A 19,823-nucleotide genomic window follows, 5' to 3' on the forward strand; every position below is an offset into this window, starting at 1 on the left:
CACCAATCCTGAACAGCTGCTTACCTTGCTTAGGAAAGATCACTTGACACAGCTGTATTTTTCCTTTTGGGCAAGTTGTTATACCTTTATATCTCCTCCTTCCTACGTATCTATTGAGACAAAAGGTTTAAATTAAACAAAGCAAGTGGGAAAAGAAAGAAATACAGATCACAGCTGTAATTTCTTCCCCTTTGCAAGACTAAGGTAAGGAATACAGTATGTATCTCTCGCCTTAAGTGAAAGCAAGTCCGAAAGTAAGTTGGTGCTGAAGCAAGCATCAACCTACACAGTTAAGCTAAGCCCAGAGAAGCAAACACTTGTTATTTAATTTTTGGCATCCCTGTGTTACCTTGCCCTTGTTGCTTCCACTCTTGCTCATGTTGTTGCATCTTATTTATCTCACGTTTCTCTTTTCCAACTGAAACTGTAATTCTGTTCCTTGGGGTGACTGACAGAAGGGCAACCATCTGCAGTTCAGTGTTTTTGCCTGTGTCTTCAGTGCACAGTGGTGAGATTTCAACCTACCTCAAAGGCATGGAGTGTCCAAGTGCAACTTAGCACAAAACTGAGATTTTGTGTAGAGGAATCTGGCCAGAATTGTGTTAAAAGCAAGAGTACAGCTACATTCAGAGTGAGTGGGATAAATCAGGAACAGGACATTACATTGCCTGCGATGTCACTTGCATGTGAACCCAAAGCAGCAATTCCAAAGGAATGCTGAACAGAAACATTTGCAAAGCTGCAGGAGGAACTGAACTTCAACTCTGTACGCAGTGGTATGTTATTTAACACTTCATCAAAGGAGACATGAGTTTTATTTTGGACAGTAGACTTTATTAGAAATTTTCTCCTCATTCATCAGTAAATTCACATTAAAATATGCTGAAGGCAGCTCAGTCTAAACATTTGACATCCTGCCATAACAACAACTTCCAGTTTAAAAACTAGATAACTGATCAGGCAGATAACTTGAAACATGTAAGAAATGCAAATAGAAAGCAGCATTTTAAAAAATGGGATGAGCCTGAAAAATTAATACATTTCAGGTGGAGTTGGGGAAAAACCAAAATCAGTCACCCCAAGATGGGAAACAGTTAAATGAGAACTCCACAGACTCTAAACAGATAAACATTATAACCACACATACATTAAAAAGAGAACGAAGTACTGAGAGTTCATACCACATAAAAATTATAAATTTGTTCAAATAAAAAAAGTGACAAGCTTTCTAAAATACGAATATCCTAAATTCTTGGGATAGTGAACACTTTGTTATAAACTGCAGAACTTTGGAGGGACTAGATTTGGTCTTGAAAACAATGGACTGCATCTTACTGTTACCACGTCCAAAACCTGATCTTTCTGACACATATACCAGTTTTTTTTTCTTCTAGTGTTTTTAAATCACATACTCTTCTTCTAGACAGTAATCTGCTTTATTTTAAACATTAGAACTTTTAGATATTATAGGCCTGATTATGTTGAGTGCTGAACACTCAAAGTTCTCAACAACTCTGGATAACAAAGGCAAGGTTTAAATATTTTTCAAAAGTTACTGTCAAGATTTTTCCTTTGCTAATTTATTTTTATCTACTAGGGTGAGGTGTAGGAGAGAGAAAGAAGAGAAAAAAAAAAATCACATTATTGAAGAATGTACTGTCCTGCATGACAGTGGATCTTGCAGGTCAGATTTTCTATTGGCATTTACCAGAGGCAACAACGATAAACCAATATATGACAGATGAGAATAATGGCCTTCAGGACTGTAAACACAACAGGCAACAGATAATACACAAATCTCAATCAAATCAATGTTTTCACATTCTTTAGTAGTCCCCCACAGTGATCTGCTTTCACTGGTTCAGAAAAAAAATATATATTAAAAATTAAATAACACTTAAGTGTCCATCACGAAAATTTATATTTTGCTGTAAACAATTTTCTGCCATTTGCATTGATGTAGTCCAATGTGAGGCCAGAGGGTTCTAGACATCTTATTGGTACTGTAAATAATTTTTCAGCGACAGAGGCAAAGGTAGAATTTCTATGTCATGCAGGCGGTCTCTGCCAAGAGCAAAACGAATTGATCTTCGACACAAGTCCATTAAAGGCAGGGGTTCCGCTGAAAAAATAGAAGAAAAATAGTAGAGAGTTAATTTTTCAGCATGTCCATTTACAGACAATGTTTTATTTATTAACATAGATTCTATACTGTATTAAACAGTCATAAAGATAGTAATGGTATTGTGAAAAACCTGACAACCATAAGGCAATTAAGATAATCAATAGAAGCAAAGACCAAATTCTATGCATATGCATTTTCACCCATAAGTGACTGCAAAGTTTCAGACTGAGCTTCCTTATCTGTAAGGCTTAAAATAATAATAATCCAAAACCACTCTTCAGGCTTACCAAGTTGCAGCGTAAGAAGTTACTACATTTCTAGATTTCTATCAAGACAAAGAGCTTCTACTCTGTTTATAATACAACATTCGTCATGTCGTGTTAACGTGAACTACACTGGTAGCTTCTGACCTTTACATATCAGTGCCTTCTGCGTCTTAGGAACTGGAAACAGTATTTAAGGGTAACCAAACTTCTCAGCGAACACCGCTTTTCCGGCAACACTCTCTTAGCCTTTCTTTCTAGGAAGTTCATTGGAAGCAAAAAAGTAAACAAAACACCCTCAAAAATCTAGAGGAAATTTAACCTTTTCCTCCATGAATAAATTAAGGGTGGAGGATTCAGCTGACTAGAAGGCACAGTGTGTGTTCTCATACGTATATACAAAAACACCCCCAAAATATACAAACACCTGTAGATACTCTTAGTTTAATTTAATAGAAGTGAATTAAGTATCTGTCAGAAATGCCTGGCTGATAGCACTTAAGATTGGGGACCCAAACACAGTGATCTGCAGCACCTCAAATCATCTCACCCCCATACCCCATCCTGGCCTGCAAGACTCGCACAGAATTGCAGGAACATCATAGCATTTCCATCCAACAGCAGCATGAACGACCTCTGTGATTGCGGGGTTTGCAAGGGAAATCTTTTTGCAGTAGGAACTGTAATAAAGCTGCAAAGTCTTTAACCAGTTACAGCTATCTTCAAGTACAACTTTAATCACATGGATTTGGTTGCACATGTTGGTTTAAGAGGCTAAGAGCTTAAAAGACTATAGGAAACTCTTCCTCTTTATGTGATAAAACACTAGTAGCCTTAAAAACCTTACTAGTACTTTCAAATGGAGGAAAAAAAAAAGGTCATGTGCCTATATTATAATGATAACCTTTTATAAACCTGACAGATTACTTACAAGTGCTCAACACTGTACAGCACTCAGTGGTTTTATCAGGAGTTCTTTTACGTGCCACATGTACATTTACACAAACTACATTAATCTACCAATCCTTTAACTGATACTATTTTAAAACCTACTTGAAAAAATTCATTACAAAGCACAAAATATCTGATGTAAGGATTGGTTTTATAGGCTATAATTGTCTGCTCTGGTGACACACCACTGACTTAATGGATTTTCCATCAGTTACCCCAGCATCACATTTGATTTGTATAGTCCACAGTTCACTATGGCGTTTCCTGAAAGTATCTAGGGAAAAAAGCTTAGAAAGCATTCTGTTGTATGCTGAAAGACTAAAAATCTTATTTAACTTTATAACCACTTCAGTGACTCGGATATGGAGTCTACTTCTCCTTAAAAATCCACTTCACCTTTAATTTTGGCTATTAAAAGACTAAAAAATAAGAGCCCTCACATTCCAGTAATAAAGTAACATTTTCTATACATCAGTGATCTTAGTTTTTATTTTTACATACCAGAATTATGAACTTTAGATCTTAAGGGATGAAGCTGTAAAAATGCATTAACCAGGATTAATAAGTAGGAGCAAAAATAGCTCATGAGTTCCAAGACACAGAATACAACACATCTTACAAGTATTACACCATAAACAACAATTTTCTAAGTATCTTCCCAGAATCTCTGCGGTCCCATTAAGATGTAAAATAAAGACTAAGAGTGTTTAAAGCCATTAACTGACCATGTGGTCTCTTTTTTTTCCTAGACAAAGGAATATGTAAAATGTAGCCATCTGTGCAGCCAGGCACAGAGTTAATCCTAAACTTCAAAGCACAATTTAAGGAAAGGTTAAAATATTTTTCAAGCTTGAAATGCTAAATGAATGTCTCCTGTCTCACTTCTACAGGGAATTTTCAAATGCTAAAGAAAATGTCCCCAAGTGTTTGCAACAGCTGCTAAAGTACACATACTGAATGTGTTTTTGCAACTTGAAAATTTAACTATACTCTTTTTATTCTCCTTTGTACCCAACCGCATTTCAAACCTACAACAAAATTAGAACATGTTTGTCCTACAATACTAAATAAAAGTTACATTTTCTGAGGTGCTGGCTGTAAGAACTTGATGAAAAATTGTAATAATAGCATTTTAAGTAAAGACTTTTGGCAGCTATGAATAGTCCTAAAAGATCAAAAATTAAATTCAGGAAAACAAATCACTTTAGGTTTCAAAATAGTTTATGGGATAAATGTAAAACTGTTTAAAATTAAAGACCAACAATTTTCAGACAGCATAACTCAACATAACTATTATTAAACATTTGGTATGCACCTTAATGCAAGCACTCTCCCATCCATCACACCTCACATTTTTACTACATATCTTACAAAGGAGGATTCATTTGGAAAAAAGTTTGGGTTTTAAGAAGCACAAGTTAGGTTCTGAAAACTGGGCGAGTTTCAGGGGGAGGTATTTGTATTAATATGGGGAAGAGGCAGAAGAAAGCTTGTATAAGGATTGGGCAGACCTTTGATCCTGTGCTGTACGGCAGCTGGGAGTGCTTCTCAACTCTGGCATCTGGGTGCATCCCTCAACAGGGTGCATCCCTGCCCTGAAGCTGAGAAGACAGACTCAGCCGTGCACCCTTCTCCAGCACACCTGGTCCTGGGCTAGACGGGTGCCACCATGTGCCCCAGCAGGTCCCCGCCTTGGGAACTGGCAGAGCAAAGGCGTGCCAGAGTGCCACTGCCCAAGCAGGCTAGACATCAGCGAGTGGTAATTTCAGAGATCCTTTAACGTTCATCAGGTGCCAATATCTAGCATACAGCTTGGCTGCCAATACCTGGCGTTCGCTGGGTGCCAAGCCCAGGCTCTGCCATGCCCCCATCACAACTCCGATGATTCAGCAGCTGCAAGGCATTTCCTACGCTGGAGCTCAGGGAGAGGGAACTGGGATGATGTTAGCACAGCATGCCGGCGAGGAAATGGACCACTGCAAAGAGGTTGCTCATCAGCTGCTGTAACAGCTGAACTGTCTCTTTCACACACATGCAAACACCAAAAGTGCTTCAGGTTTTCAGGGAAATTCAGTCAGAAATAAAAGTATCACAAGTAACTTGGTCCTTTCAGAAAGAAAAGCAAAAGAAAAGTTTGACCATCCTGAGTATATATTGTTATGCTCCCCACCTAAAACACACACACAGATTTGATGAATCCAAAACGCTCAACAGCACCTTCAAACATTCAAAACAGTACTTCCAAAATGCTATTTTCATTTGAGATCATACAAATAATGCTGAGAACAGAATATTCTAATAATGCAACAGATGGGAAGATGAATATTCTGAAACCACAAGGTTAGCTGTAAGTTTGTCTACTGAAAAAGTCTTTCTTTCACAACATTAAATATTTACCTTTGAAAAACTTTTAAATTCAGGGATAGTAACTGATTACCAGAACATCTTACTACTTAGTATACCTAATATGCATAGTAAGTGTTGTATTTTTAGAATAACCCACAATGGAATGGAACTGGAGCATTCAAGCCCCCCAGAAGAACATGAACGAGCCATTTTGCCAAAGTTATGTGAACTCCAGTAATGTTCTTGCCATTAGAAAAAGGAGGAATGAATTGCTGAGCTGGAATGCAAAATTGTAAAGAAAACATGATTCACAAGAATGGCTCTTTGTATTAAATTCCCAACCAGGCTAAGAAATTCAAAGCGAGACACACTCTAGGGCAAGGGAGCAAGCTTTGCACAGGAAACCCAGCGCTTCCTCTCAGGCTCCAGCAGAACTCGGAGAGAAAAGTGCAGCTACAGCTTGTTGGGTAAACACACGCACTGAGCCTCGGGCCAACCCCCGTCACCCTCCTGAATGTACTTTAAGGAATCGTCTTCTCATTTAAAGTTTACTATGAAACCTCTTCACCCAAAGGTAGCTCCTCATAACTGTCACATCACAGAAAACTATTTTTCAAGAGAAAAAACAACAGTGAAAAGATAATACTGCTTAACTTATGTCAGAGTTGAATTCCCATGTCTCCCAATTTTGTACCAGTAGTTTACAAGAGGGCCCATTAAAAAAAAAAAAAAAAAAAAACAGCTAAGAAACAGACCTTTGCTTCCACTCCTTCTCAGAAGTGTATCTGCAACAGGCCCACCATGGGTCGCGCTACAGGGTACTCTGTCGCAAACCTTCCTTTCCCTACACTACAGTTACATGCACACTGACACCTGAACACCTGGGAGCTGGAGGCAAGGCACAACAGCCGCTCTTCTCACACAGAGCTCCATTTCACCAAGTGGTGTACAAAATACCTTAAATAGCTCTTTAACATAATAGCTAATAGCTTAAAAATAGCTATTAAATTAATTAAATAAATAAAAATAGCTGTTTAGTAGCTATTTAGCTATTAATAACACAAAATAGCTGTATTTATACATCTAGATATATTTGTTCTAATGGTATCACTGACAGTTTAAGGACAAAGGCAAAGAAACATTTGTTAGCTAGAAACAACTATGTGCTTGTGAGCATTTCTCCAATAAATATGCATCTGCAATAGCAATTTGCACATCATTACCAGCTGAAAAGTTCATTTAGTTTTGGCAACCTGTAGTTATTTAACAATCTGGCAGTCCAACAAGACTGCCTCATCTTTGTAAACAGGCTTTTATAGTTGAGATACTAAAGTCATTTAGCATCCAGTAACACTAAATGTTATTAACTGCAATGTTACATAAGGCTCATACAAAAGAGCAGCTTTTAGCACACAACAGTTATTTGCCAAATGACAATATTCATTTTTTAAAAGAAATTTGTAAAGCTCTAACAGCACATAATGTTCATAGCTTTCATTAATCTACAAAGAACATATTTTTATCTCATTTTATAAAATCAGAGTTGTCTGGGGGGGAAAAAACCCCCACACAATCAAATCAAAATTAAAGCCGGTTGAAAAACAAAGGAGGTTTTTGTGAGAATCATTGTCACCAAAAATTAAGAAATTTTTTTTTTTAGTTATTTTATAGGTCTACCTGAGATACCAAATTATCTTTTATTTTGATATTTTTGGCATTAAAGTTATGAAAAAGCACTTATATTCAATGACTCATGTTACTGTCTCCAACTGCTGTAAAGCAGCTTTAAAGTCAGATTTTAAAAAAAGAAAAAATAAAAGAAAAAATACAGTGTTATGAGACAGATGCAATCGCATATCATTAAATAAGCAGATGCCATCTCCCCAGTCCTAACTGTGCTGTGCTAACACCAGTGCCACGAGGGAAGAGCCGGCTCATTAATGAGGCAACGGCGGCATAACCTTTCTTGTCCCAGGATGCCATCACCTGGCAGAGGAGCGAGGCGAAGCAGTGCCGCCTCAAGAACGGGAAAGAAAGTAACCTCTTGCAAAAGGAATACATGCCTGGTGCACAGAGAGGAGTCTTGGAAAGTAGAAAAATGCATGACGCTTCTGTTCGTATCCTAATTGGGCATAAGGTTTTCTACATGTTACGTACTTGGTGGCTATTGCCCAGTTCCCCTTTCTGCCCTCTCCTCTTTGCCACCGGTAAGTCAGCATCACTCAGGTTCCTACCCTGCACTTCTTTTCACCACTCAATTTTAATCTCATACTTTGCCAAGAACAACGATCATCATCATCTTTAGAGGGATGATGTCCCCAAAAGATTAAGCCTTTGTCATGGAAAGGGGATCTGATACGGACACGAGATGACATTCTTTGACTGTCCCTGTTGTGGTGGGCCTCCCATAAAACAGACGGGAAGGGAAAGCTCTCTCCACGCCTTGTCACCACTCTGCTACCTGACGCCTACCTGTTCTGATGGACAATCCTCTGTCCCCCATCAGGGCACCTCAGTGCCTCCCATACTCCAGACTGCAGCACTTTTTTTTTTTTTTTCCCCCATCCTTTTTCTTGAATTTTCCCCCTTCCTCCAGGTACTAAAACACCTGCTAAGGGGTAATGTGGCCTAAGTGTTTCCATTAGGGTGACTTAGGGTATACAGAAATTTGTAAGGACCATTTAATTATCACATACAATAAACATCCAAATATATGTAAGCCAGGACTTTTCCTTCCAACTTTTCTGCCAAAGCTTAATTATTGTTTTAATTTTAAGCAGTACAGGCCAAATTCTTTCCCCCACATAATATGGTACATAAATACACCCCCTGTGACATATTTATGGCTTCCCTGATGCAACTGATGGAAAATTCGAGTCATATTCCTTAAATGGCACAATCTAGAGAAAGGAAATTGCAAATAATATATTAAAGAACACAGGCTACGACCAGTCATAAAAAACGCTAATAAATCTCCTAACAGCAATGAAAATTCAGTCAAAGGATAACAGGATAAAAGAAATCACTTATCTATTTTTCCCACAGATGTCTTTAAGCTCTGCAGCCTAACCCAGCAAACCATTGAAACAAAGCACCTTAGAACATCACATTTTAATTACAGCACAGGTGATCCAGAGGAATCACCACTCTCAAGAATTCTGCAATTCAAAAGGGAACACCACGGGTTTTCAAAAGAGCATTGCCATTTTTCTCTAACTCCCACGTTTATCTATCTGAGAGCACCGGGCTCTGGCAGACTACTACCAAATTTATGCTGGCTTTGCAAAAGTCACATGCTACAAATCTCCAAGCTCCCCCGTAGCAGCTGATGCTGTTACGAGAGGCAGAGCGCACGCACACCCTCCTTCAGCCCCTCCGACACCGGCCTCCCACCCAATGCAGCTTGTTCATACGCAGCTGGAAGCTATCGCGCTCGCTTCTTCAAAAGCGTAACGGGTGGCAGATGGTGAGATTTTTTGTTAGCAGTCAAGGCTGATCAACAGCCGCTGTCTCCAGCAGTTGTCTACTAGGACAAACAAAGCTTTATGTAGTACCACATCAGCACCTTGCTTTTAGCAGACGGGGTAGGGAAGTAAAAACACAAAAATACCACAAACACCCCCCTGTATCTGAGCCAACCCACAGAATTTTGGTACTTGAAATTAAATATGTTAAAGGGACAAAGGAAGGCAAGAAAGCTTGAATAGAGGGAAGGACTCCCTCCCTCCTGCATGTGCTGGGGGGGGTGGGGTGGGGGGTGTCGTTATACCTTTGGCTTTTAAGTGTTAAATGCAGTTAAGTACAGTTTAAAACTTCCATCAGGCATCATTTAGCAGAATTAAGCTGAAAAAGCAGCAATGAACAAGCAGATATTCTGCAGCATCATTTGTTTTCAGTTAATGCTCTCCAGCTGTGCTTTCTTGAGAGGAAAAGAGTTGGAAAGCAGAACAGAATGAAAACAAACCAAAACCAACCCCAAAAGCCAGTGGCCTCCTGTTAGGGGTTCGATAAAGAATCTGTCATTTGAGCACAAGTACGTATCTCCTTGCAATTTCTTTTTTGCATTTCAGTGTTTGCAATCTCCTATGAAGACGACACAAGATTGAAACAACTGGTCCTGACTCATAAGCACCAGAGCACATGCCTAAATCCAATGAATTCAACGCAGGCTTAAAATTTATTCTTAAAGATTTCAATTTAGTAGACTTAAACATATGCCTAAACACTTTTTTTGACTCATACTGGTTATAGGAGTGTTTCTCCTAGAAAAGTAATTAGTCTGCATACATTTGTAGGAAGGCTGTATATATAGAGTCATATACATATATATCTGCAGAAACCCTCTTCTGATAGGCTCAATGTGCTCTACAGTTCTTACCCTCTAGGTGGGTTTATGATCCACCTAAGAAGGGCTCTAGATCAAGCACATGTAATATGTAGAACAGGAGCAATACAAAGTCTGTCCCAGGCCAAATCTACAAGCAAACTTCACTGTGGAACCTTCCTGAAAACCTTAATCTTCTGAATTAAAACAGTTAATTTAAATGGACATATGCTTTATAATAATTCAATTTCCAGTAACAAAAATAAAAATTAAATCACAGGTATTATTTATATTTGAAAACATTTTAACACACTATTTCTTCAATTTACAGATTACTAGATTGTACTACATTTACTAGATTACTACATTATTCAGAAGCTGCAAAACAAAGCCAGATAATAATAAATTTTACCAGCAAATGAGTGGCTTTTTTAAAAAGGAGCAAAGCCCTGTAATAAGCTGGTTTTGTTACAGCTTGATAGATTTGCATGCTGCCAGAGAGCGCGAGCGAGACCGGTGGCCACTTCCCTTCTGAAAGAGGAAGCGTACATATGATTTCATTCCCTGTGTGCATCGGAAAAATGCAAATAGGAAGGATGAGCTTGAAAGATATGCTTTCTGGTCTTGATTTGTTTGTTCTCCTCCTCCCCTCAAATACTTCCACAAAACAGCTCTTCTCTTTGTTCTTGAACACAATATGAAGGTGTTCAATTTAGACAGTTATTTCAATGATGATCTAAATGTTCTGTAGTAGAAAAGACACTTAACATAAATACACATTCTTTTAAAACAACAACAAAAATTGAAGTGCTTGATGTTAGAGATGAGCCTAAGCTACAAACCGTTGGCTCCTTAGCTCCTCCCAGCTCAAACTTCCCCAAATTTAACATGTTGGGAATAAGGATTTGGCTTAGATTAATCTCCAATGTGTGCTTTATAGCTTTTACTCTTAGAAACACATTTATCACCATTAAATTCAGCTTGTGTGCCAGGCCGTAAAGAGGGAAGTTAAAATATATCAAGGTGAGAGAAGATTAAAGCTTGGATGAGAATTTCACTGAGTAGATGCATTGGAGTTCAAAGACAATGTTGTTCAGGGGTTATGGACAGATTTACAGGCAAAGTAATAATGGAGAAAGTTGAAGGAAAGTTCAGGTTTCAAGGATGAACCACTGCAGACAACTGTTGCAACAGCAATTCCCACACTGCAAACAATACGCAATATGATGACTGAAATATGATGAAAGAATTTCTTGTGTTTTATCTCTTCATGAAACATGCTTCAGAAATGGGCAAATAAAACACCCATGCACAAGTACACACTTATAACAACCTTTATGGCTATGAACAATTCTTTATTGGGGGGGGGGGGGGAACAGAAAGAGATTTTAGGTGAATCTTTTCCTATCCCTCAATTCATTGGCACATTTCCGCCTTAATAGTATTACAGCAGATGATGAGATTTCTTGGTGGGAAACCTAATCGTACTGATTAAAATATTCTAAATTCAAAATTGTAAGTTTTCACAGCTGTTTTTAAGCACATTTTTTATTTTGGGTTAAGCTAATCAAATACACTTGGGCGGGGAGAGAGGGAGGGAGAGACTGTGAAAGAGATGCATGCAAAAAGACAAAATGTTGGAACTATGTGCTGAACCAGGTGGGCACCTGGTTGCCTGACTGCCCCATCTGTCCTTCTCCCACTAGCCTATTTGATCTACCTGTTGCATTCTGTATGACATATTCATTGTGTGGGACAATGAAGTGGTGTACTGTTATCTTTTCTTGTACTGTGCCCAGCACGCTGGAGCCTCACAAGAAATTCTGAATACTACCATTCTAAAATAACACATTCTCATTCAAGATTTCCATTGCTTTCAATTCATATATTCTCAGCTGGAACCTATCACAGTAGTTCTCTATATGGCTGTTTAGTATTATACTAAATAATAAAGTTACTTACTCTAGTTAGCAATTAAATTGATTCAAAGCATCTTCTGCATCACATTGCACCTTTCTTCGAAGTTTCACCACATTGACAGGGCAGCAGAACTGATGACTCCTCTTAAATTAATTAATTAATTAATTAAATTAATAAAAATTGTGCTGAGCTGTTTAAGACAATAAATATTTGACTACATTCCTCATATCATTGTTACACAACATTTCCTCAACTGCTTCAATTTAAATTACCGGGAGGCTCCAACATACGCAGATTTCCTCAAACCAAGTGAAAAAATGGCAGCAGCATGTCATTTAAATTTTAATGCAATTGTATACAAGCTAATGATCTCTAGGGGAGATCCGCAAACAACAGACCTGACTCATCCCTTTGTTACTCTAGTTTTGATATTAACAGAATTACATTGGAATCAATCTGGAGCAATGAAGTTGCAATTAGGCTCAATATAATGAATTTGATCCCGTTAGTTTAGTACCATTTAGGTTTTTGATTTCTTGAAAGTTGGTTTTTTTTCTTAAGCACCATAATCTTTATCAGCAGAAAATGGGTACTGGAGATGATCTGAATTCTTTTCATACTGAATTTAGGATTTGTCATCGTTCCTGGTATGCAAACACAGCTGATACTCTCTAAAGACATTTCTAAAGCATTCGTTTTGAACACAAATGCGCTCTCATATCACAGGTTGAACACACAGGGCTGCCTTTACTCACCACTGCTCAGCTCTTCTCATCACAAGCTCCTGTTAACCGTCTTTCAACCTTGACAAAGCTCTGTCTGAAATTTCACACTGCTGTGCCACCACCTACAACCAGCACTCCTGGCATGTTGTCTTCCAAATGGTCATTTTGTAAGAAAGAGAGTGTGGAAAGATGATTTCCATATTATGCATTCCTACAGCCACTGTATGTGATGTGTTATCACACCCCGAGCCTCTGACGCACCAGCATAAAACCAACTGATAGGAAGGGAGAGGTGAGGGGGTAGGTGAGGTAGGGAGAGTGGTTTGCCACTAACGTGATTTTTGTGTTCCTGGGTGCATGGCGGGGATCTAACATGACGACAAACATTAAAACTCACCAAAAAAATATCTGGAATTTCACATGAGATTACTAGAATCTGATAGCTAACTTAGTTTTGCTCACACTGAATTTCTTCACCTCCAGGGCAGTATCACTGGGCAAAACTTTCCAGTACTTGGTCCTACTGGATACATGGACAGCAAGAGCCCTCTCCAAGCTGTCTTCTCGGGCCTGAACGGCTGAAAGGGAAGGTGGCAGCTGTGGTGGAACCTGCTGCCATTCTCCATCCATCCATCCATCGTCCTAGTCCTCACAACACTGCTTGATATGTTTGGAGAACTAGGCCTGCAGCAGCACACCAGTTATGGCTTCTTCCCTGTCCTCCTCCAGCTCACCAGATCCAGCTAACCCATTTTCTTTGGACCTCTCAAACTACACACAACAACTCTTCCTTGATGGCACTCACTTGCTGTTCCAATGAATTCAGACACAAAGGGGAGGACAGCAAGAAGCGACCAGGGGGGCTTTTACTCCAGCCCGCTCCTCCTCACACACCTCCCAGCTTCAGGCTTGGCCCTTCTGTCCTCGTGCTTTGTGTTACCCACTCGTGGCTTTATGACCACCATCTGCACAGGACATCACTGATGTCAAACAAGATGAGGAGAAAACCAAGTGCAGCTGAACCACCAACCAGTGTGGCTGTGCTCTGGAAGTAACTATAAAACACCACGAAGGGTCTGGGTTTATTGCTTCTTACTGATTCATTATCAAATACACTTTGTCCATAAACAGCCTGTTCCAGCTCCCTCTACCCCCAGCTGCCAGCTGGCTAATACAGTTGCACAGGTGTAAATGAAAGCATCATTTGGCCTGCAAAAAGCTATTATGAACAAAGAGTTATCTAGATTTTCAGATCCCAAAGTCAATCTGTAAGGCTGGCAATTAAAAAATTGCATCTGGGAACAACAAAGCAAACCTGAGCAATTCGCTCACCTCTTTAATGTACCTGCATGCCTTATTTCTGTAGGAAAGGGAATCTCATCAACCCACTAATACAGCTGATTTCAAATAAAAAACTAGAATGAAAGAAACTGAATATGTACTAAAATCCTTATAACAATTTCTACGTTTGTGTTTCTAGATTCCTGAAGAGAGTCAGGTAGCAGCTTGAGGCACTCAGCTCACTACTCAATGTGTGTGTGTATATACACACATGTGTATATATATGTAACACACAAATACACATGCACAAGAACACAAATAGGTACGAATATGAGGGAAACATTTGAACCACCCTCTCCTCCTTCCTACACATATACTTTACTTATTTATATTAGCGGTAGTAATACACCATGGAGTTTAGTGACACAAAATAGTTATTATTATTTGATTTTAGATTTAAACAAAGGGAAAGAGACACAAGAGATGAAGCTATAAGCTGGAATTAATATTATCCTACTTATATTAAGAACAATGCTGTGATTAATAGCCCAGAAAAAAATTAATTCTAGAATTCTACAGTTTGCCCAGACGTACAATAATTTCTTAGTACAAAATATAAACTAATTTTAACATGGTTTAACTACAAGAGGATACATTTTCTTATCTGGGCACTGGTAAATATGCAGGTTAAGGTTTTCAAGAATAACTGAGTTTATGCAAGCCCATACTTAGATACCACAATAAATGACTTGATTCATTACAGTGTCAAGCAGGCAGCAGAGTTTAGTGATGACAATAAGGCCATTTCCAGCCCCAAAAAAGGGATGGCATTTTTTGTCAACTTTTTCTTTGATATGTTATTTACAGTGTGGGATATGGCAGTTTCAAAATTACATATTAAGTTCTTTAATGGGAAGAATTGTGGGGGTTTGTTGTTTGTGGGTTTGGGTTTTTTTTAATTAGTGGAATATCACTTTGACGTTAAATTCCCATTATGTTTTAATAGATTCTGAACAGAATCCTTTACTATCAGCCTCATATTTTGAACACTCATTTTTACCTTTTTCTTAATATGACTACAAAAAGAAAAAGAAAAAAGGTGAAAGACAAATGTCAATCCCTTTTTATGCTTGTGTGGCATGTATAAACATATATATTATTTATATATATATATAACTCCACTATGACTTTTCTTTTCAACCAAATCTTCTGACCTATTAAACCATTTAAGTCTGTCTTATTTTCTCCTCTTATCAGCTGCCTCCTTCCCTTTCTTTTGTGCTCCTATTCTCAAAGCAAAGTGTCACTCCGTGAACTGAGGTTTAAGAATGAAAAGCCCTTATACCTGTGGGTCTGTGAACATCAGGCACAGTATATTTTGCCTTTTTTAAATCTAAAATCTAGGTGACATTGGTGCAACAGATGAAATGCTAAATTATCAAAATAAATTCTTTAACTCAGTACTTAATCCAAAGTACAAACCCTCCAAATATTAAAAGCACATTCAGAATTACACACAGCACAAAAGAATGCTTCCCACCAAATTCCTTCTGCTCCCTGTCGACTCAGCCTTTTTTGCTCCACCAGCATTGTCAGCAAAGCCAAAGGGAATTTTGCCAGGGTAAATACTGCTAAATGGGGTCCCCCATCCATAGATATTTTGCTTTTCCCCTGTTGCCAAGTCACTTCTGATGTCAATCTGCCTGTAAGATGAAATGGATTTTTTTTTCCCCAAGTACTCACAGTTTTGAGATAAACACTGACCCCTCAGGCATAAGAATATGTCCATGCCATTTTAATGTCTTGGATATTTCTTAACTAATTAAGTTAATCACATAAACAATGACTGAGTAAAAAGGTACACCCAGCTTTCCAAAATCGTCCTTCGTAGGGGTGGGAACAGCCACCCAGACCAGACTTCCTAGGGAGCATTCAATTTAACCCAACCTCTGAACCCATCACATCAGTTAGTGGTTTACTTCAGTTATGCTTTTACTCCCCTGTCCAGGAGGAGAGATCAAGACCTTGTGCTTGTTTTAAATCTTATTCAGCCATACATAGAATCAAAACCACAACCCGAAAGAAGCCTGTAGTCAAGCACTAGGGGCAAGAAAACTTAAGAGTTTAGGGTAACCTGACCCACTCATGTATTCCATTTCCCAAAGTGCTGATACCTCCTTTGCATCTCCTTGTCCTTTCAGAAATCAGAACTTCTTCAAAAAGCAGGGTTAATAAATCAAGGAAGATGCTTTCCTTCAGAGCTGTCAGACAGAAGCAGTCAAACAATACCAAAACAGTCAAACAATACCAAAGCAGAGACATGAAGACCCGGGGTATCACAGCAATGAGAAACAGACTGACTTTATCCTTCCAAGCATCTCCCAGCTCAAGAGACACGAGGAGAGAGGGGCAGTGACCATCCAGAGTACTTCCCCAGGAACTCAGAAGTGCAGCTCTTGAGTGTGCTGCTCACTCAGTACACCCACGCTGCTAGTGATGGAGCGGAGACCTGGAGCCCTCCATCACCTGCACCTCCTGGTTTCCTTTGCAGACATTCCCAGGACTGCAGGCAGGCAGGGCATGCTCCCTCCTGCAGATCCCCCGCCTGGGAAGACTGGGAGACCAGGAGACTAAGGAAAACGTTACTAACTGCCAAAGACAAAAGCAACTCAGGAGTGGTAAGCACTACACCAACATCTGTGGAAAAATGTCAATGAACAAAGGAAAAAGAAAAATAAAGGCTTTTTTCCTTTCTCTGTGTTACGGTCTAGTGTATTGTTTTCAATACAAACCTTATCTTTACATCACCTCTGCTATTAATGACATATTTTTATGTTGATGTCATGCATTTAATATTCTGAATGAAATCTTTTTATAATATATACTTTAATTGTATTTACTGATGCAAAATCAGAATTCTGGGGTTTGTATATTCAGGTTCCTGGTACCGACTGAAACATGCATTTCACTGTCTCTAAGGTAACTCTCCAGCACGCTAAAGAGCAATGTTTTAATATAATTTGCTTTATTGATATACCTTCCAAAGACAAAAGCAGGACTATATATTATTCATCACTGCTTTTCCCTTGTTAGGTAACATCAATTAAAACTGACCTTCCAGGACATTCTTCCCTTTAAAACATAAAAGCCAGATGACAATTATTCAACACTTCTGGACCTCTCTCCCATACAGCTTTGAATAAGAACTTCTATGCTTGAGCAAAAGCAAACTTCATAGAGAGCAACTTGTATCATCGCTTGAAGATCTCACAGAAGAGCAGAAGTCACCCTGCGGCGAAAGCAGATCGCAGCTCTTGTGTGCGGATTTCCAGTATGAACTAGGACTCGGCACACTGCGTTTGTAACCTTTCGGCACAATGTGATGACATTCCTAATAAAAATGTTTCATCTACTTGTTTCTTAGATGCATCACATTTTTTAGAAGCCAGTTGTGTATAATACTTCTCACTTCATCAAATTCATGCTTGGGCTGATCAATATGGATTTAGCAATTACCATTGACAGAAAAGGTCACAATTTTGCCTGTTCCCAAACCGTCTGTTCCTATTCTGTGCTCAGTAGTCATAGCAGGGCTGAATCCCTGAAGGGCTGAATCCTTGCTTTCAAATATGTAAAGCTCAATTAATTTTATGCGCATTTTTCCTCAAGGGCTTTGGCCAATTTTGATGAAAAATTCAGCTTGGTGCATTCAAACATGGACGTCTCGCAAAAAAATACTTCCTTTGAGGCTATTTAGAATATCTGAATGAAAACTCTCTCACTTTCAGGAAGTACTTTACGGAGACATTCTGGTTACAGAATTTTGTTAATGGAAAACCATTTTCGAGAAGTCCTGAAATGAGAACATGTTCCCAAATAACAACCCATGGACTAAAACACCCCCACAATCTAGAAAGTTCAAAAGGTTGAGTTGCCTCTTAATCACAAAACGAGAACATAGAACAAAGTTGTCTTCACATACAACTGCCACCCTCTGGCGACTACCATACCTCTTTTAAAGGCCTGCTCTGAAATTCTGTCTCCGCAAATTCCATTTCTAAAAGCTATGCACCTAACTTTTAAAAATATTTTTTTGCTTCATAATAGCAAGGTATTTCCAACTGTTCACACTAAGACACTAATATGCATGGACTTTCTCCTCTTTCCAGGTTTTGCTGTGCTCTTGGCAGCAGTGACATAGTTCTTCCCCAAGCTACCAGAGTTAAATCACGCCACTTCGCACCACAGTTCTGACCCAACCTGGGGCTTGAGGTTCCTCTTAGGACAAATGCACCAGAGGGGGAAAAGAGGGACAGTAGGGGATTTATCAGTAGTAACAAAACATTTAGGAAAAGGGACTTAGAGCAAACATGCATTTCTATCTTCTGTAAGTTCCCAACGCCTAGTGACCCTTGAGTGCTGATGGCTCTCAACAGACTTCAGCATTTCAGTGCTGTTCTTTGAAATAGCTACTGCCTGTCTCACTCCTGAAAACCCATTTCAGAGTCAAAGTTCTGATTTTCTGCATTTGTTTTCCATTGCCTATCCTGGCCAAAGCTGAGCTTCAGAGAAAAGGAAGGCAAATATCACCACATAGAAAGTCCTTAGAGGAAAAATGCCAAATTTATTTTTTGTTGAAAGGTAGCCATACTGACACCTGCCATGTTTTTGGCTTTCCTATTTTTCCAAACACACCTCCTGAGCAACATGGTACATTAGACATACAATAATTACAACAAGGGCCACAAATACACTGCTACTATACAGCTAAACCCATTGCCATACAGATGGAACACATCCATAATAAATTTCCAATCCATTCCTAAAACTTTTGTATTTACTTCCAAACTAATTGTATTTGTATGCACAAAGTCATCTAGAGTCCACAAAGCAGGGAAGTTGAAGGAACGACACAGAATACAAAAAGTAAGCAAACCAGCAGCTCTCTGATGCCTCTGACTCTTTTCAGGATCCCTGAAAGCTGCCTCTCGCTCTGTGCAACTTGCACTCTGCAGGCATAATGCAGTGTATGATCTTAATCCTGCAGAGCCTCAGTAAAGCTCTACTTACCACAGAATTAAAACAGGTGTTTGGGAAGCTCTGCTCAAAACAAGGTAAAACTAAGAGCTGTTATCAGAAATTCAAATAATAATGATTCCCCTAAGTGCCATAAACACTTCATGAAGCTGGAAATTCAGTATTTTTTGAAAATGTAACAACTACGATACCCCCTCTGCATCTACTAGTTGCAAGAATTTAAAATATCACTTCAAAAACTTGAAGTTCATCTGATAAGAGCAAAATAGCACTGTTCATGCAATGTCAGAACACTAAATCTTACGCAAGTCTTTAACCTTGACTTTCAGAAACAAGCACATAACGTTCTAGTTGCACCTATGTGACTCCATTCTCTCCAGCAGAAAAAGGGTATTTATTACCACTCAACTATGAGCTTTCTGCAGCGCAGGGAGCCCCAGTCGGGCAGCGATGCCAGCTGCCTTTGTCAGACAGCTGTGGCTCCGTTCCCAAAAGCACCAGCCAACCTCAGCAGGTTAAGAGCGCATGCTACGTTTTTCACTGGGATGTGGTCTGTGATGTAAATGAGGTTGCTCTCTAAGCTTGCCTTCAGAAAGCACTCTCAGGAACCCTGATCAGCCATTTCCTCCTTGAAACCTCTCATTCCCAGAAGGAAAGAGAAAAAACTAAGCTTCCCTAGCAGTAAGCATCTGCCAAGAAATTTTAAGTGTTCCCATTCAAACCCTCCCCCCTTTTCTTAAGCTTTCCATTTCTTGCTGTATTATAAATCACTCTGGGGAAATACCATGGACTCTGAACGTTGAAGTTATGTTCCTAAGTGGTAAACCATCAAGTTTTACTAGCCTCTTTAA

The 19,823-nt window shown here is 39.1% G+C and overlaps 1 protein-coding gene across 5 annotated transcripts in view; it reads right to left on the minus strand.

Annotated features, from left to right (window-relative positions):
• Positions 1 to 818: 818 nt before the first annotated feature.
• Positions 819 to 19,823, minus strand: part of SPSB4 (splA/ryanodine receptor domain and SOCS box containing 4) — a 181,773-nt gene continuing 162,768 nt past the window's right edge. For 3 of the 5 annotated variants that reach the window (XM_072867942.1, XM_072867944.1, XM_072867943.1), the window contains one exon: positions 819 to 2,122. In XM_072867942.1, coding sequence (XP_072724043.1) covers positions 1,995 to 2,122 — 128 coding nt within the window. In that variant the 3' untranslated portion in view covers positions 819 to 1,994. Of the gene's footprint in view, positions 2,123 to 3,840; positions 3,875 to 19,823 lie in introns of all 5 variants that reach the window. The other 2 variants (XM_072867945.1, XM_072867940.1) reach the window with 2 other exon arrangements.

Source organism: Ciconia boyciana, chromosome 7, assembly GCF_034638445.1.
Source record: "Ciconia boyciana chromosome 7, ASM3463844v1, whole genome shotgun sequence".
Classification (NCBI taxonomy): domain Eukaryota; kingdom Metazoa; phylum Chordata; class Aves; order Ciconiiformes; family Ciconiidae; genus Ciconia; species Ciconia boyciana.